The sequence below is a fragment of the Echiichthys vipera genome, assembly GCF_963691815.1.
Source record: "Echiichthys vipera genome assembly, chromosome: 3".
Classification (NCBI taxonomy): domain Eukaryota; kingdom Metazoa; phylum Chordata; class Actinopteri; order Perciformes; family Trachinidae; genus Echiichthys; species Echiichthys vipera.
The window spans coordinates 19174087-19192903 of NC_139828.1; the positions used below are offsets into that span (position 1 = coordinate 19174087).

At 38.3% G+C, this 18817-nt stretch overlaps 1 protein-coding gene across 1 annotated transcript; it reads left to right on the forward strand.

Annotated features, from left to right (window-relative positions):
• Nucleotides 1–395: 395 nt before the first annotated feature.
• Nucleotides 396–18554, forward strand: jak3 (Janus kinase 3 (a protein tyrosine kinase, leukocyte); the record flags this gene model as incomplete). The annotated part of the gene is made up of 24 exons (XM_083911441.1): nt 396–557; nt 4947–5145; nt 5297–5414; nt 5658–5775; nt 6063–6208; nt 6413–6716; nt 7308–7427; nt 7514–7671; nt 7759–7870; nt 8293–8473; nt 9580–9704; nt 9971–10102; nt 10220–10307; nt 11274–11398; nt 11525–11663; nt 12160–12311; nt 12559–12709; nt 13121–13248; nt 13702–13891; nt 14432–14556; nt 15081–15253; nt 15572–15689; nt 15835–15942; nt 17558–18554. 24 exons carry the CDS (start codon nt 396–398, stop codon nt 17675–17677), a joined length of 3492 nt encoding a protein of 1163 aa, XP_083767567.1. The 3' UTR covers nt 17678–18554.
• Between the last annotated feature and the right edge of the window lie 263 nt (nt 18555–18817).

Consider the following 18817-nt stretch of genomic DNA (forward strand, 5'->3'; position numbering starts at 1 on the left):
CATATAATAATATCATGCCATGCATGTAGAACTGCTATGCTGAATGATGGACGTTTATGTGAGTATTTCTAGCTTATAAAGTGGCATCCCCTTGGCAGCACCACTGTGGGCACATATCCCATTGTAAAACAGGAAAGATCTGGTACTGCTGTGTCACTGTCCATTCTTCATAGCCATAAGTAGTTACTGTACACTAAGATGTCCAATAAAGTAAATCATAAAATTTAAATAAAGTCCATAAAACAATTCTATAAAAGTATATTTCTTTGAAATGAAGGTTAAAGATTAAAGTATATTAAGCTGTTAAATATTTAAATCAAAGAAAGTAGAAGAAGAAAGAAGTAGGTGACCGGACCCACGGGTTTCAAGACAATGACCTACACTTTAACCTCAGCATGACTAAGGAGATGAAAGGGGACTTTGGGAAGAGGTGTGGAAGGAACTACGCCCCCCTTAATATCAACGGATCCTCGCTGGAGAGGGTGGAAGGCTTCGAGCACCTTGGTGTCCACAGCACAAGTCCTGAGCTGGGGGCTGCGTACTGTACTGACTCAATGGTGAGAAAGGACACAAGGAAAGAAACACAAGACACAGGATGTTTTCTATTCATGTGTGTGGCATCAACAGAAAGCCAGGGTTGTCCTTCACACAGCACACTTGGACTCAAATAGACTGCATTTATGGTATTTGAAATAAGGCCTCGGTGTCATCCCCCACAGAGGTCCCAGAACTAAGAAAATTATTAAAAAGCCCAACCACTCTTGTAACAGCCTTTTCTACTTGTTGCCGAATTGACCAGGCCAGCACTTAGATACTGAGGGGAGTTTCTAGAGCCAGGATCATAAATGGGAACACTGCCTTATGAGACGGGCAATTTAACCTGCAAGTCCAGGTCATATATAAACAAACAATCCTTAACAATCCCACTTCCTTGTAGATACAGTAATGATTGTTAGGCTTCCCCCACAACTCATGGCGTATATCACCACAAGAAACCCCAGCAAACGATTGCAATTATCTTCTTGAGGGCTCGCAGATAACCATTTCTTGCAAAAAATAAAAGAGAAATCCTTCAGATGCATCATATATTTTCTGAAGTAATATTTGGCTGGGGAAAATCTCAGGGTCATGTTGATTCTGTTGATTAACTGAGCTGAAGGAGGTGATAGAGAGACGTGCCCAAGGCAGCATCAATATCAATGTTCATGATCATTTATCATGATGATCTTAAGACATTATTGCCTCTTAGTGGCACGAGTTTGAAAGATACAGGGTTTCACCAAAACCATTAATTATGTCTGTCCCCTAAGGCTTCAGCCAGCAGCCATTCACAGTCCCCAGAAGGTAACTCTTACTTTTCCTCCAGCGTCACCATGAAGTGGATATTTTTGGTCCTTAGTGAAGTTTGTAGTGAAGTGAAGAACTATTGGATGGATTGCTTAATCCGTGTTGGGTCATTCTCATCAAAAATGTAATTCCCCAGAAACTGAGTCATTAGCCGACTTTTAGCAAAACAATTATTCACACTGAGCATTCTTACATTCAGATGGACTGAGGAGAATAAAACAGCAGAAGAAGTTTGTGTTTAATGTGATATAGAGACTGTGGATGGTGTGTCAATAAAAGTTTAGCAAAACTGCCATTTAGTGTGTACCTTGAAAACATACAAATATTGAAAAACTGAAGAAGAGAATAAGTTATTAACTTAAAACTTTGGCAGGGTTTTTTTAGCAGCTATGACAGGAAACTGCTAAAGTCCTCAGAGCTGAACAGGGAAACCGCAGTCGTCAGCTGGTTCTCTTTTCCTGTAATGTCAGATGAGTCGATTTCTGCACTGCACTGCATTTGCTTTCACTACATTCATGTTAAATGAAAGTCTTCCCTCATGAAAGCAGTTCTTGAGTGTACCATCCCATTTCAGCACATGTGAGTGTCTTTAGTGTCGGGAGATCGGAATTTAAGTATTGTTTTAGGGACTTGTGCATACTGATTTCCTCCCAAAGTCAACGAAGATTTTGGTCTAAATCAACCTGTTGCTCTAAATTAGTGTAAAACTAGAGTGAACAAATCTAAAGCTCCACCATGGAGGCTTCCATGTTAAAAACGCGCCACAATATAAAAGTATTGGATGCTGTTGATTCTGCTTTTCTATATACTTTTTATTCCTTCTTGTTGTGGGGTTTAAACTGAAAGGTTTTTTTCATGAAAGAAGATATAGAGAAAAAATAATGTGGATCAAATCAAATAATCCAGTTATTTTGAAAAGTGAAATATTTTGTTAAACATTTCTGTTCAGTCAGAGGAATGAAAACAGTTTGACAACGATAACAAGAAACTGTTGGTTTTGTTGCATCTAAATCAGGAAACCATTTTGAACTTCCTTTCAGCACACACACACACACACACACACACACACACACACACACACACACACACACACCATAAAACGCATGCGTCAGTGAAGAGAGTCCTAGTTTACAGGAACAAATGATCGAGATAACTTCTGACGTACAAATGTAAAGGTAACAAGTACTTTTAGTAATAATTCATATTGATCTTTATCTTCAAAACCTGTACTTTTAAAGTCTGTTACACTGTAGAGAATGTGCTTTTATGTTTAAGGTCCATTTGTAGCTGTTATTTAAAATTTTAAAGTTTATTGTTTATTTTCACGTGATCATTTGCCAAGTAATCAGATCTGTATTTTTATCTAAATAAACAAAGTGTTTGACTTATGGATGTGAAATACGATAACTGTAAGTATTATGAGAGTATTATGTATTTTGTCTTCCTGATTCAGCTGCAGCAGACGGTGGTGAGTAGTTTTGTCTGACATAACTGGAATCCCCACAAATCTACATTTGACATTTCAAAACATCATTTAGAGTCACGGTTGGAATTCACCACACATGATAACACAAACTTTAATATACAAAGTTTCATACCTACACAACATGACATCTATATACCGTAAACATTATAATTCATCCCATAACAGTACTTTGTGACTAGGTTTTCTTTTTTGCTTATAAAGGTTTGGGTGAACATTGGTGTGGCAATTCTAATTGCCTCGAGAAGTTGAGCAAATAAATCCAATTGTATACTGTAAGAACTTTGGCTTAATTACAAAAGACAACATAATTTAGAGAACAACAGAGTTATTTTACAGCTGGGTCAGAGTTTCTACCCCATGGGCTAGGTTCAGAGGCCTGTCCGAGAACAGAGTATACACATAGTAAATATAGGTTGGATGGGTAAGATGATTACGTCACTTGGACAGAGGTTGATAATCAAAGGAAAACAGGATCCACAGCATGATATATCAGATTTAGTGTTACATGACTGCCAATCAAATGTACATGTGACTGTTCAACATGCAGAGTGTGTTATTTAATTATTATCATTATTATTTAATCATTTCCTTTGTCAGCTGGCAGGTAAATGCATCCTGTCACAAACATATACGAACACATGATTTAAACAGAATGATACATTTCCATGACAAACATGACTGAATCACTTTTCCGTATCTCAATATCTGCCGATGTGATCAAGTCATACAACAAAAGCTTAATGAATTTGTATCGTTGAGCAAACCAGTCATGGCTAAATTATGAATGAATAACTCAATTAGTTTTACAATGCTGCAGAATGCTTTAATATCACTCTAAAGCTTTATATTTTGAAAGAGGATCAAATTCATGTGTACTAAATGTGTGTAGTGTGTATTTGGCAGAGGTGGCATGCAAGTTTACTCCAGGAATCTACTTTTAAGGCGCTTGTACTTTACTTGAGTATTTCTATCTTATGCTAATTTATACTTCTAGTCCACCACATTTCAAAAGAATTGTTTATAGTTGTGTCTGAGGTTTTTCAAAGTGGCAGTGGGGCTCCAAACAGCTTCGGGGGAGCCTCAGTCTCAGTGAATGGAAGTGAAAAAACATTATTACATTAGTCATTGAAAGCAGATATGATAGAATACACTAAATGAGTTTGATTTGAGAGATATTTTGGAGATAGGGGAATTTGACTGTTTTTCACACTTTCCCAGAGTCAGATACTCTAAAGTTATGTCAACAGCAGTATTGGATCTTGGGTGACACTAAGCAAGTAAATTGGGCTTTGTCTGAGGGAAGGCCCACAGTCACAGACTTTCAAGACCCCACCAGCCCCATCTACAGCTATAGCTACTTGTCAGATTAACATTTTGCAAAATCATCAAATTAAAAAAAAATGCATTGTTACTATTTGTTACTACTTCTTACTATACGGTCCTTTTACTAAGATCAATAAATACTTTTTTCCCCCACTAAAATTTGTTAAATAGCAATAATGTGAGACAGACAAGGACATCTGACCTTCACAGCAGTTTGTAAATGACCTTCAAATTAATTCAAGGTAATGGTGATTTACAGCTCATTCCATTCCCAGGCAGCTGCATAAAAAGAGAAAGTCATCGTAGTTAAATAGTAATCTAATGTTTACTGTGGTTACATAAGGAACCAGTCTCGATCAACACTCTTTAACTATGAACAGGGCTGACCTCACACAGTATGTCTATTAAAGAGGACTGTTGGTGATGCCTAATGGCAGGCGAGGAACAAATGAAGGAGTCCACTCACTTGCTGCTGTTTCATTTGCATCTTGTTGTGATTCCAGTTTTAGTGTTATCACTTCCTGTGATCAAGGATGATGCAACTTTAAGGAAACAACGTGGCAATATTTGCTTATTTTCATGAACTTTTGAATATTTATGATTAATATTAAGCAAAAGATCAACAGACATTAATAGAGGGTTATACCATTTTTCAAGATTATTCAACAACTTAATTTGAATTTGCTAAAATTATGTCACCCCCATATAAGTATCAGTTTCCTGTTATAGCTGTTTGAAAATAATATATATATATCTATAAAAATAACAAATCTGTTCATTTGGTCCTCAGATGGATCTCAGTGAGGAGGAGTTGGCCCCTCTAGTGATCAGAGACCGGGAAGGCAGTCAGAGGTCCAGCTCTAGCACCGGCCCCAGTTTACAAGTACATGTCTACTTCTTACCAGCCACAAAGGATGCAACAACAATACACATTTCATCGGGCCAAATCTCGGCTGAAAATGTCTGCATCCAAGCAGGCAAAAAATGTGGTAGGATTTTACCGACAAATCACCTAAAAATGAGTGTCTGAATGTGATTTTTCTTCTGTTTATTCTTACAACTGTACAGAGGGCTAATTGCTGGGGAAATCCCTATAGCATCACCTGGTCTATAATGATATGATGTAGTCTCTTTCTCTAGGAATCTTACCAGTCTATCAAAGTCTTTTTGGTTTGGCATCTGCCGATTTCTCATACTGGTATCCTCCATCGCACGTGTTCAACACAGAAGAAAACTTACAAGTCCACTTTAGACTCAGGTAGGTGAAAAATATCTGAAGCATCTTACATTCGCATATTTACTTTAGACATTAGTGTACATTGCATTGTGTTGTTTTGAAGAATTTTGTATCACGTATCATTGTATCATTAAGTATCACGTTCAAACCTGCATACGTAACGTGTGGCAAAAAAGTGAATATGCATATGTTAAGAAGTTAACGTAGTGGTTTGTAAAAATGTCATGATATGCTAAATAATAATGGACTTATTTTGTTGTGCAGGTTTTTCTTCGGGAACTGGCTTGGGCAAGGACTACGAACATCGTACCGCTACAGTCTGACCAGAGACAAAACCAGTCCAGTGCTCGACTACAGTGTCATTGATTATCTCTTCACTCAGGTGAAGTATAAAACATATCAAAACATGTTATTTAGTGACTCACCGAGATATAGTATTATGTAATTCTACATTTAATTGACATATATCCAGTAGGTGGTTTGCTAAATTCCAATCACATTAAATTTTGAGACACTTTCATGATGTGCAACACAATCCTGAACTGCTATATAAAACAAAGAATGATCATAATATCTCAAAATGTATATAGTGTCAAACAGGTAAAATGCCAGAAAAAATTAGACACATTGACCAGATTATGTCCATCACTGATTTATTTTGGTACATAGTTGCGAAGTGACTTTGTTGCTAGTGAGGCTGGAGTTTGCCCACCCTTGAGTGCCCAAGAGGAATGCCTCGGCCTTGCAGTGCTGGACTTGTGGAGAATTGCTAAGGAGCGCCATCAGAGTGTAAGAGATCTCTGCAAGACTGTCAGGTATTTTACATTGGGATAATTTTTCATTTTTGCCCAAACTGCGCTTCATCAGATAAAGTTAAAACAACCAAGAACTTTGTACGATTCATTCTTTCCTTTTCAGAAATAGAACTACCTTTCTTACTTACTTTTCTTTTCAAACGGTTTACTATTTTTGTTGTAGTTTAAACTCATTACAACATCATTATACTCTTCAACTTTCAGCTACAAGTCATGCCTTCCTAAGTCACATCGCCTCGACATCCAGAGGCGAAACCGCCTGGATCGTTATCGAATCCGAAACACCCTCAAGCGTTTCTTAAAGAAGCTTGGCAACTGCTCTGTAGATGAGTGCAGCTTGAAGCTCAAGTACCTGGTTGAACTGGCTGGCATCGAACCCTCTCTGGGGAGCGAAACCTTCCAAGTGAATCCTTCCTCATCCCACTCCAAGTCAAATTTTTCTCTGGTGCGGGTCACTGGAGAAACTGGAATTGAAACCAGTGGAAGTTGCCACCCTGACGGTGCCCTGGTAAGGACAAGTTCAGTTTCAGAATGGGTGGGAATGAGGCACCGTGGTTAGTTAGACTTTCATACCATCAGGTCAACTGCATGCCACACCGTTTCAACACAAATCTGCCTGGCCATGCTTTATTCTGCCTTGCTTTGTTATCTCATTATATGGAAACTCATGTCTATTATATTGTGTTCCTTTTGCACCATTTGCATCCAGGGGAAAATTTGCTTTGAACTGGGAACCATAGCTCCCCATTAAGGAACACGTCTATTACCGTTGTATGTAACGTAGTGCAACAACGTAGCTTGAAAAATGTTGTTAATGTTGTGAAACTAAACTACTTAAGTTTAGGAAACTAAAAAACACCTGGTAAGGGTTAGGAAAAGATCATGGATTGGCTTAAAATTATTCATGGACAGAATCACATTATGGATGGAATAAAATGTCACAGGTGACTTTTGGTTTCACATGGGAAACGAACACCAGTGAAAAGGCAACAAACATAAAAATGGGTAGTTATAACTTACCCCTGCCTTTTTTTTGGTGAGGAAAGGTCTGAGGTAAATATGATGTTCATTAACCAACTTGACCTCTTTTTTTTTGGAGTGGCAAACCTTCTGTGACTTCAAAGAAATCATCGAAATCAGTATAAAGAGGGTATGCCACGAGCAGGTTCCCCAAGACAGCAGGATGGTGACAATAACTCGAAAAGATGACAGATGCTTGGTAAGGGACATATAATTAACAACAGATTTTGCTGTTTTGATTAAATGCAAACAATAAAGTCAATTTAATCCTGATTTGCTCAACAGGAAGCCAACTTCCAGAGTCTTAAGGAAGCACTTTCTTTTGCTTCTCTTGTTGATGGCTACTTCAGACTGACCACAGACTCTAGCCACTACTTCTGTCAAGACATTGCTCCTCCAAGTATTCTGGAGGGGATCAAAAACCATTGTCACGGCCCAATCACGTGAGCCATTTTGATATATGCTCAATCCAATACAACTATTCACAAGCACCTGTTTTTGAGTTTTTTCTTCATATCTTGTTTTATCAGATCTGAATTCGCAGTGAACAAGTTGAAAAAGTCAGGATTTAAAGGCGGGACATTCCTTCTACGGCAGAGTCCTAAGAACTATGACAACTTCTTCCTCACTGTTTGTGTTCAGGTAAAGGTTCTTGTTGAAGCAATGTAATAGACATAGAAAAAGACAGATTGAAAGGAAGTACTTTACTAGTTATTTATTTGCACAATTTTATGCACTGAGATGTTCTGTTAGCCTTTTAATTATTTAGTATGTGACAAGCTGAGCTGAGTAACAATAACATATGAATATAAAAAGCTTGTGATTTAAAGTACCGTTGCTGGAAATCACAGGTCTCTTGCATAAATGTTATCTTTATGTAGATTATGAACTTGTGGGAGAAGTTTCTGATATTCAAATGTGTGAAAAAAAAGTCATTCACATGTCACTCAAATTGTTTGCACTCACAACGTTTGCACTTTTTTGACAGCCTATCCAAGAATGTTGTTACAATAAGCTCCTCAGTGTTAGTGTGAAGATTTGAAGTAACATTTCTATTTCTGCAGACTCCACTTGGACTTGACTATAAAGACTGTCTCATTATTAAAAATGAGCAGTACAGTCTTCCTGGTGTCCATAAATCATTTTCCAGCTTGAGAGAGCTCACCAGCTATTACCAACACAACAAGCTGCTGCTGGCTGAAGTGCCTGTCATGTTAGGCCGCTGCTGTCCTCCCCGACCCAAAGGTGTGTTTCCCAAGCCAGGGATATAGAATATGATAATAGTAGATACTAGTATATTACTACTAGTAATAGTAGATATATAATATGATAATATTATATATGATATGATATGTGACATTATATATATAATATATATTATTATATAACTAAGACATTTCATGCAGTATAAAAGCAATTCTTACCTTTCTAGCATGTTGCAAAGCACTTAGTAAAAAATTGAACATGAACAACTCCGGCTCCCTCCAAATTTGTCCTTCCCTCTTCCCCCTGCCTGACCTCTGACACTTCCTCCTCCCCCGACGCGTGCGGTGAGAAAGTGAGCCACGCAAGTGAAACAGCTGGTTTGTTTACACGTTGTGACGTTAGCGCTGACGCTAATCTTCCTTGCACAAATAACATAGTATTGCAGAACTATAGTAACTGATAACTGATCCATCACATGGAATGCTGTGTTCTAGGATTAGGCAAACTAAAAGTACCTGTCCAGCATAAACTCTGCAACCATCTCATCTCTTTTTAGCTCCCGATGAAGCTGCATTAGCCTCCACCATCGCTGGAAAGTAGAGCTAATGTTGACTCGCCTCTTTCCTCTTGACGCATCAGTTCTTCGCCGTTCCGTGCTATCTCTCACTGACCACTCTACCGCTCTGCAGAGAAGCGCACAAGCTCTGCAAATAATTTTATTCGGACCGGATAAAATGATTGGTCAGACTTTTATCAGAAATAAATGAGAATTGAGGAGTTGCAACACCAGGTGGATTTCTTTTACATTTTAGTTTGCCAGCCGTTTATCAGGAGCATTTTAAGCTTACAAAAGAAAAGTGTAAAAATGCCAGAAAGGAAAGAATTGCTTTAAGACAACGTTGAGTATGTTTACATCTGCATAAGTCTCCCAGAACATTTTTCAGTATGCATTTATACTTCTGTGCAGGTAGACATCATATCCTGGTTTTAGCAACATACTGTATCCCTGTTTTGAGAAAACTGTAACTTAGCCAATAATCACTCCTGTATTGATTTAACACCTCAGTTTGTTTAGAGATATGTGCCTTTATATTTGCAACCTTCATAGACTCTATAACAAGAAGTGTTTTCTGCTCTTCCTACAGAGCTCACAAATCTGATCATCATACGCAACAGCAGCTCCGTAGAAGCTCAAAGGTCCCCAACACCTGAAAGGAACAAATTCAGTCATATCCAGTTCCACATGATCAAATATGAAGACCTGAAATGCGTGCGTGTGTAGAGATTTTTATTTATTTTTTATTTTACCACTATAAATATCAATATTAGTCATCTATTGCTCTCTTTCCCAGTTGTTCTACAACACTATTACCACCGTTGCTCCAACTAATACTACAACCATTACAGCTACTACAGTATTATGTGGTATATACTGCTACTACTTTGATTCTGTAGTGAAATTAATGAAAGGTACTTCATATTGTTTATAATGGAGGTGACTTTAATGTAGTTTCTTCTCATGTTTTTTTCTGTTAGGATGAATGCCTCGGACAGGGATCCTTCACTCGCATTTTCAAAGGTTACAAAACAGACATTCGCGATGGGGAGAAACACATGACGGACGTTTTCCTGAAAGAGCTCGATGTCATTCATAAAAACTGCTGGGAGGTGGGTTTCTTCAGGTTAAAATACGCTGAAATATTACGTTTTTTTGTGGATTGTTTGTCGATATAACATTACTTTTGACTTTCGTACACATGCTGGGTTGTCTTTTCCTTCTCTCAGTCGTTCTTTGAAGCTGCCAGCTTGATGAGTCAGATTTCACATAAACACCTGCTCCATGTGTATGGTGTTAGTGTTCATGGAGTGAAAAGTAAGGTTTGATGATTATTTTCCTATCAGCTACACAAAGCTAATGTGCATTATGTTTTCTCAATGTGTTAATGTTCTGTGAACGATGTACAGATGCAGGAGGAGATTGAAATCAGATTCAGATCAACTTTATGATCCCACACAGGGACATTTGTTGGTCCCAGAGCTCCAGATAGCCACTAAAAAAGGCACAATGAGACCCAAACATAACCATAATAAAACACATCAGATCACATTAAGAGAGAATAAACAGTCAAATACAAATGTGATATAAAGGTACAAAAGTGCAAGTGAACAGTGAAGAGACCTGTTGATTAAGCTGCATGTTATACAGCCTGGTTGCTGGAGGAATGAATCGAAAAATTATTGTATCTATGTGTCTGATTTTTATTTTGTAGAAGTCTCTTTCCGACAAGGTTTCTGCTGTAAATGAACTCGGATTGAAGAGTATTGTCCTCTGATTTTTCTTTTCAACATAATTTTTTCGAAATCTTTGGAGGATGAGTTTGGTGAACAGGCTACTGGCTGTTTCTTGGCTGATGCCTATTATTTTTCCAGCTTGTCCTTTGTTGTTGCAGCCTGGCTTGGTCCTGTTTGTGCATGTTACCAAGCACACAGAAAAAAACAGATCACTCTGAAGTACTGATGTACAAAACATTCCGATAGTTTACATGAAAATGGTTAAGTTTGCATTAAAAAAATACATTATCTGCTGCAAATTGTTAGTACTTAACTTCAGCTAATTTACAGAGCATTTGCAGGCTCTGTTCCTGTAAAATGATGTACATCTGCAAACAACAAAGAACCGTTAATTAATAGAAACATTAAATCATTCATACTGAGTAAAATAAGTATTGTCACATGAGATCCTCATGTGAGAGCCCTGACTTAGTCTTTGTCTGTGTGTCAGCATTTCTGACCCTGTTTGAAGTACAGCTGTAGAAACAAACCTCGCTCTGCCTCACAGACATCATGGTGCAGGAGCTTGTTGAGTACGGGGCCCTCGACCTCTACTTACAGAGAGGGAGATCTGTGTCAGTGAGCTGGAAACTTGACATAGCCAAACAACTCGCATCTGCCCTCAACTTTCTGGTAAGATGTTACAAGAAAAATTACAAAAAATACCTCAATCTACAGCAGGATTGGCTGGTTAAACTTTTTCAAAGCTAACCAATGCGTCACACTATAAGCCAACATTTTCATGCAATTGTCTCGCAGGAAGAAAAGAACATCGTTCATGGAAATATCTGCGCCAAAAATCTGCTGCTGGCCAGAGAAGGTGATCTGTCTCGTGGCAGCTCTCCTTTCATTAAGCTGAGCGACCCAGGCATCAGTGTGGCCATGCTGAGCAAGGATGGTAAATCTTGGAGGGTTTTCCAGTACCCCTTTAACCATGTCCACCACCATCAGGTCCATTTATACTAACTACACTGTGTATAACAGAGAAAAGGGCCTGATGAACGATGTTGTACTTCAGTAGGTAAAGTAAATGCTGATAAATACATTTTATATATACTGTATACACACATTACATATATATATGGGTAATATATGTATATATATATATATATACGTTTGTATATTCTTTATGGGGATACCTAAATGACAAGGAAACCAGGGAATTGTTTCTCCATTGCATCGCGTTGTTAGAAGTGTCTGGACCAGAACGGATGTCAGTTTGAGAACAGGTGGTAACAAAACAATTAAATTACGTTATATGTATATATATATATACAACATAAAAATATATACATATATACAACATTTGTATATCACCCAGTGTAACACCTTTAAAATATGATACCTATCCATTGTGTATGTGTTAATATGCATTTATCTGTGAATTTGTTAAGTGATCCTGGACAGGATCCCCTGGGTGGCCCCTGAGGTGCTAGAGGCCCTGGACAACCTGACTCTGGAGTGTGATAAGTGGAGCTTTGGTGCCACTGTGTGGGAAATCTTCAACAGTGGGAAAAATCCGCTGCGAGGCTGGAGCTTGGAGAAGGTAATCCCACTCCTGATAAGTAAAACTTGCAGGCTAAAAGATTGTCACAGTACTGTCCATTAAACAAGCTGCAAGTGAGTCCATGTGACTTTAAGCACAAGTTCAGAAATGAAAACTTTTGTAGGTGTTAAGTGCTTATGGGATCAAAACCGAGGGAACAATCACAAGTACAAACATGTAGTTTACTATCTCGGCTTTTGGGCAGACAGACAGTGAATGATATGAGCCACTGGTGTGTTTTCTGTAGAAACGGCAGCTTTATGAGACCTTCCAGCAGCTGCCACCCTCCCCGTGGACAGAGCTAGCCGATCTGATCGGTCAGTGTATGGACTACCAAGCAGCCTTCAGACCTTCTTGTCGCAGTATTATCCGTCAACTCAACAGTCTGATCACTTCAGGTAATTACGTGTATTACTACTCAAATGAATAAACCACATCTTATCAAATGTCAACTTCACTTTTCTTTATTTCAGTTCAATAAAAAAACACACTTTATAAATTGACCCAGAATAAACTCTTATCAGTTTTGATCCTTAGAGAAAACCCTGATCTCTTGAAAAATGTAGGCTTCTGTTTATCCCCAAAAAATGCAAACAATCAAAAAAACAATAACTTAATAACTAGGCCCTTAAAAGAGATCAATGCAACATACATTTACTCAAATTAACAACAACTAAATAGGGTGTCCTTCTGTTTGGCCATTAGCATCTTTCTTAAAATGGGTAGTGTTTTCTTTTTGGGAATCAGGCTATTCAATTACATCAGAAAACTAAAAACCTTTACTGATCTGTTTTCATGTGTCATGGCAGACTACGTGATACTACACGCCACTGAGCCTGTCACACAGAGCCCAGTGTGGAGAGCCATCAGTTCTGCTCAACACGACCAGACACTGTTTGAGGAGCGACACTTACGCTACATCTCGCCTCTGGGGAAAGTAAGTCTGCAGCGACACAACAACCAGGAACACAATATTTATAATGCAGACACCTTTGGACCAATCAGTGCACTTTCAGGATCATGATCTTATGTTTTGAGAAGATTTGTTGAGTCTTGTCAAAAATACTGTGATATTATCTGTATACTTTTGATGTGGAGACATTTCAAATTAAACTGCTTATTTTGTATTTTTTATTTTATTAAAAATGCTAAACGCACCAATGACTCACATTAACCCCTGCATTAGGAGATCATTGGTGGTCTCCAAGACGTGTTTGATGGACAAACAGATGAATAAACAGGCCGGAGCAGATTTTGTGAGGAAAAACAGGACAGCATGTTAACAAAAGCCACTGTCTGAACATATGCTATGGATCCTGCAGTGGGAAATGTATGGTGAGGAAAATTTCTTTGGATGAGACAGACAATTGATAACTCAAAACTTTTCCAGGGAAACTTTGGCAGCGTTGAACTTTGCCGTTATGACCCACTGGGCGATAACACCGGTGAGCTGGTCGCTGTCAAGAAGCTGCAGCCCAACAAGCAGTCGACCCTGGAGGACTTCAAGAAGGAGGTCAATACCATCAGCGTTTTTCACTGCGACTACATCGTCAAATACAGAGGAGTCTGCTACAGCGCAGGTGATAAAAACACTGCAAACGCACAATGTTCTCAAATAATCAACTTCAGTAGTTATTAATCCATCAGCACCATATGCCTTTCAATGCACCTTTTGTTACTGCAATTACTTTTAATGGTTTTAATGTGCCTGTTGTATTGAGCTGCTATTACAATTTAAAGTCATCCATCCATTACGCCAGTTTCCAATAGAGCTTAACAGTGACCTGTTTTTTTTTTTTTTTAAAGCTCCAGTTTCAAAATTGATATTCCCCCTTCATTTACTCCATTGATGTCTCAAAAAACACTAAATTAAAAAGAGTTTTAAACCTGAATCAAGCCAATAGGAAAAATCGATCTTGTGTAAATAGACTTATTTTCTTCTTTTATACATTATTACCGGTATGCATCCCCTGCAGTATCCTAGGTTACATTTTAAATCACAGTCTTTAGCTGAAGCTGTTGTTGTTCAGAGTGACTTATGACTGATTCAAGATATGAGATAATGAGGTGTCTGTCTTCTGGGCTCTGAATGATTTTAATGTTTGTTTTCCTTTTCACAGGTCGCCTCAGTATGAGTTTGGTGATGGAGTACCTGCCCTACGGTAGCCTCATTGGCTACTTGGAGAGTAACCGACATAAAGTTAACACCAGGCGGCAGCTGCTTTTCGCTTCTCAAATATGTAAGGTAAGAGCAGGCCCAAATCAAATCAAGTTACAGACCGGTGGGCACAGATAGTTGAAGGGCCCATAGCCAACATGGTTGGCTTTTTCACCTTCATACAAATAGTTCAATTCATTAAGGAAAGCAATGGAAAATGATTCTAACCATTGCAATACAACTTGACTAAAAGCCTTCAAATATCTGACATTGAACAAAGCAGCCATGCGTGGGTTCAAGCAGTTCCGTGGGTCAGAAAGTAACAAAGCAACATTAATAACTTTTGAGTGCCATATTTGACCTTCAATTATGAAAAATCTTTAAACTCCACTAGTAAGGAGTTTAAAGGTCAAAGCCACAGTGTACCATGTACAGCAAAGACATCTCTCTGTGGGATGAGCCTACAGTGTACTACATATCTTATCTTGTGACTCCATAAATCAACTTCATTTTCACTTCCTGTGAGACCAACGGCTGATTGCACAGCATAAAACGAAAAGGGACAAGATTTATTTAATTTTCTTCTGTTTTGTTGTTTTTTATTTTCCAAGGGGATGGAGTACCTGCAGACCCTGCGTTATGTCCACAGAGACCTTGCAGCCAGAAATATCCTTGTGGCCAGTGAGTCGCTGGTGAAAATCGCTGATTTTGGGCTGACCAAGGTTATTCCTTTTGACAAGGAGTACTACAGAGTCATGCAGCCTGGAGAGAGCCCCATTTTCTGGTAATTTCCCTTGTGTTTGAAAAATGAAATACTCTTTAGTTCAAAGTTTTTAAAGCAGTAATGTGTAACTTTCTTCAGTATTCAACCCCTTCTGCAAAATATCCTCAGCAGCGATAGGAAAAATTGTTGTGCAGGGTTGGGTGCAAACCAGCTTTTTGTTTGAATCAGACACTGCAAAACTTGACTATAGCAATTTCCCTGCATCAAGTCTTTGCACTAAGCTAAGCTAACTGGCTGCTCACTGTAGCCTTTGGTAAGTGTAAGTAAGTTTTCAGTTCCTGGAGGTCTGCTTGACCATACTCTGCTCATCTAACGCAGGTACGCGCCAGAGTCCATCAATGATTCCAGATTCTCCCACAAGTCAGATGTCTGGAGTTTCGGAGTCGTTCTTCACGAGCTCTTCTGCTACTGTGACACCAACTCCAACCCAAAGAGAGTAAGACTGTTTGTTATGAATCCATTCAAGCATAGACAATATTTCACTATATTTAAATGATCATAAATCCTTTCATCAAACTGCAACACCATTGTGGTTGTCCCCCCCTTTTTTAACTGCTCCCTTAATGTCATGTCTCGTTTAGCTATGTGTGCAGGAGATTGGACATTGGAGTCCATCCATTTCAATGCATCTGGCAAATATTCTAAAGAATAACTGGAGGTTGCCAGCCCCTCCAAACTGCCCACAGAAGGTATGTTCACTTTATATGGACCAATGGTTGTAATGCAGTAAGCTTTTTAGAAGACTGGTTATTTCCACAATTATATATCTCCAACAATATGTTATGATATTTTCACTGTAAATCTCTATTGGCTGTATAACATTAGTGACTATGTCATTACAAGTATTCCTCAAAATTAAAACACTTCCCAAAAAAGCCTTTGTGCTTCTTTTGCAATGATTCTATCTTTTTTTTTGTTCGTGTCGTTCATTATTCATCTGCTGTAATCAATACCGATACCAAAGTTGGTAAGGAGTGATAATACTGGTTGCTGATTGAATAAACCATCTGTCTATCACCAACATACAGGCCAAATCAACCAGTCAGATCAACAAAGCGTATCACATGCTAACAGCTTAGAGGCAAAGCTCAGAAAGTATGAAAAGGATATTTGTGTAACGTGAATTTGCGGATAAAAGGCACAATTACAGGTGCCCAGGCCATATTCCAACAGAAGGACCCAAGAGAAAAAAGCGTTAGCAAACGGCTTACACAATAACTACGCTCATCTCATCTGTGGAAGCCACCATGTTGTTTACACTGAACGGTTACTTTTCGTAGCGTCACACTTTGTCCCGCCACAAAACCAATGCTGATTGGTTCGGTCGCTGGTCAGACTTCTCCAAATTTTCTTCGTCCCAGACTGATCTGGGAGTAAAATACAATGGAGCTCGCAAGATCAGGATGGTGGATGAGGCTAAATACCTTAAGCATCAAACGCTTTTTCTTTTACCCTTTTAAATCAATAGAACAGTTTAATGAAATGTGTATGTATGTGTAATTTCATGGAAATAAAGATAAATGATGATGATACCATGAAAAGTCTAACCCAAGTGCTTGAAAAATGTCCCTATTCGTAGCATTGGTGCACATGAAGCTTTATCCAGCTAGAAGAAGTGAACTTTGAAACCAGGACAGTTATACGCAGTCTGTTTTAACAGTCCTGTGTACACTCGGTTCCATTCCAATGTCAAGTACTCACGCAACCTCTTGTTGTTGATCCAATATGGCGTTGCAGCCATCCAGGCCGTAAAGCGAACAGCCCCGCTACGACTCTTGCAGCACCGGCTACCTGTGACACGTCCTCGTTCTCTGCTGTCACCTTGTCAGCACAAATGTTGTGTAGAGATTTCTTTGTGTCTGTGTGTTGTGAAGCGGTCTGGTTCTCTGCACCGAGCTAACTCACATCACGGCTAATGTCAGAGCTAGTGATGGAAACCACGCTGTCTGGGCTCGGGGAAAAAACTTCACCGTCGTGTAAACTACACACACCCGACTGAGATACGTGAAAAGAGTCTCTTAGCGATTAATACAATAGTCTTTATTGAATGGGAAAAATCTTAAGCTGTATAATTTTTGAAGACCATAGAATATTTTAAACAATATAATACATGAATTTCAGAGTTAATGTATAAAAAGTATTAATTTAAATATGACAACAAAAATGGGAAAAACAGAGCATTCTGAGAAATGAAGTCCTACTTTACTCCGTCTTCTAGAAGCATTACAGAACGAGAATCTGTATATTTTGACACATTTTGAGAGAACCCTACAATTATCATATTTTTTCTATTTTTGTCTGCAGGTGTACAGTTTGATGAAGCAGTGCTGGGCTTACGACTTTGAAGAGCGGCCGTGTTTCTCCGACTTGGGAAACCAAATTGAAACTATCATGCAGGACGAGACAGAAAACCATGAAGGTTGACAAGGACACCTTTGTTGTACAAACACAATATGAAATGATACAGTTTAATTTACTGTACAAATTGGCATTCAGTTCACACAGGTGGACAACATCCAGTTATGTGACAATTCACATAATGACTTGTTATTTATTGACCATCCTATTGGCTACTGCATAAATACAGTTAAAACCCACTTTATGCCATTTTCTCAGTCCTATAATATGCAAAGAAGACGATCTCAAGCTGAGGAAGAATATCATAAACTCTCAGATGCATTGGCGAGGAACACAGAACACAGTTGAATTGCTTTCATAAGAGCATGTTTGTTGGTTAGTTTTTAATCAAACATGTTTTTGTTTACATGGATATAACTTTACTTAACATTTATTAATTGTTTACCTGGATATAACTTTAATTAACATTTATTGTTGACAATTAAAAAATCCTCCATAACCATCGTAGTTTTGCAACCAGAGTCAACGCAGTAGGGATCGGCTCTCATTGGATATTTTAGGTCAGTGGATTCTTGCAAATATTATAAGAAGCTGAAGGTGAAGGTAGAGCTACCTGATTTTTTTTTTTTTATTGTACTTTCAGGATATAGTGACATTTACAGAAAATATAAATAAATAAAAAAACGTAAATGCACTATCTATCTAATCTGTATGAGTGTTTTTACTCTTGTAGAAAGTTATTTTACATATTTTTCCAAGGTTATAGTAGGCCAAGTTATAGTAGTAGTTACTACTATAACCTGGTCTAATAGTCCACTACTGTAAAAGTAGTAAAGGATGCCTTTTATTTGCCCTGGGGTCTGTATTTTGCATGTGAATTATCTGTTGGAGGTTTGTGAAGTCATTTAGTGGTCTACTGCAGTAACATGTTTTGGATAGAAGAGGGCACCACAGTCTCATATTCCCTTTTCACGTCACAATCATACTTTATACATATTCCTATGGCCCTTCTGTACATTAAATATGTCCCCAACAAGTCATCATTTCATTTTTATTTGAATTTCTCTTCACTCTTTGATTGTTCTGATGCATCCTTGTCTTGCAGGGACATTTCCAGAGATATAGTATAATCTTCATTAAATCCAGCGATGTAGAAAAACAGTAAGAAGTTATCAGAAGAACCAAACTACAAGGAAATGATTCATC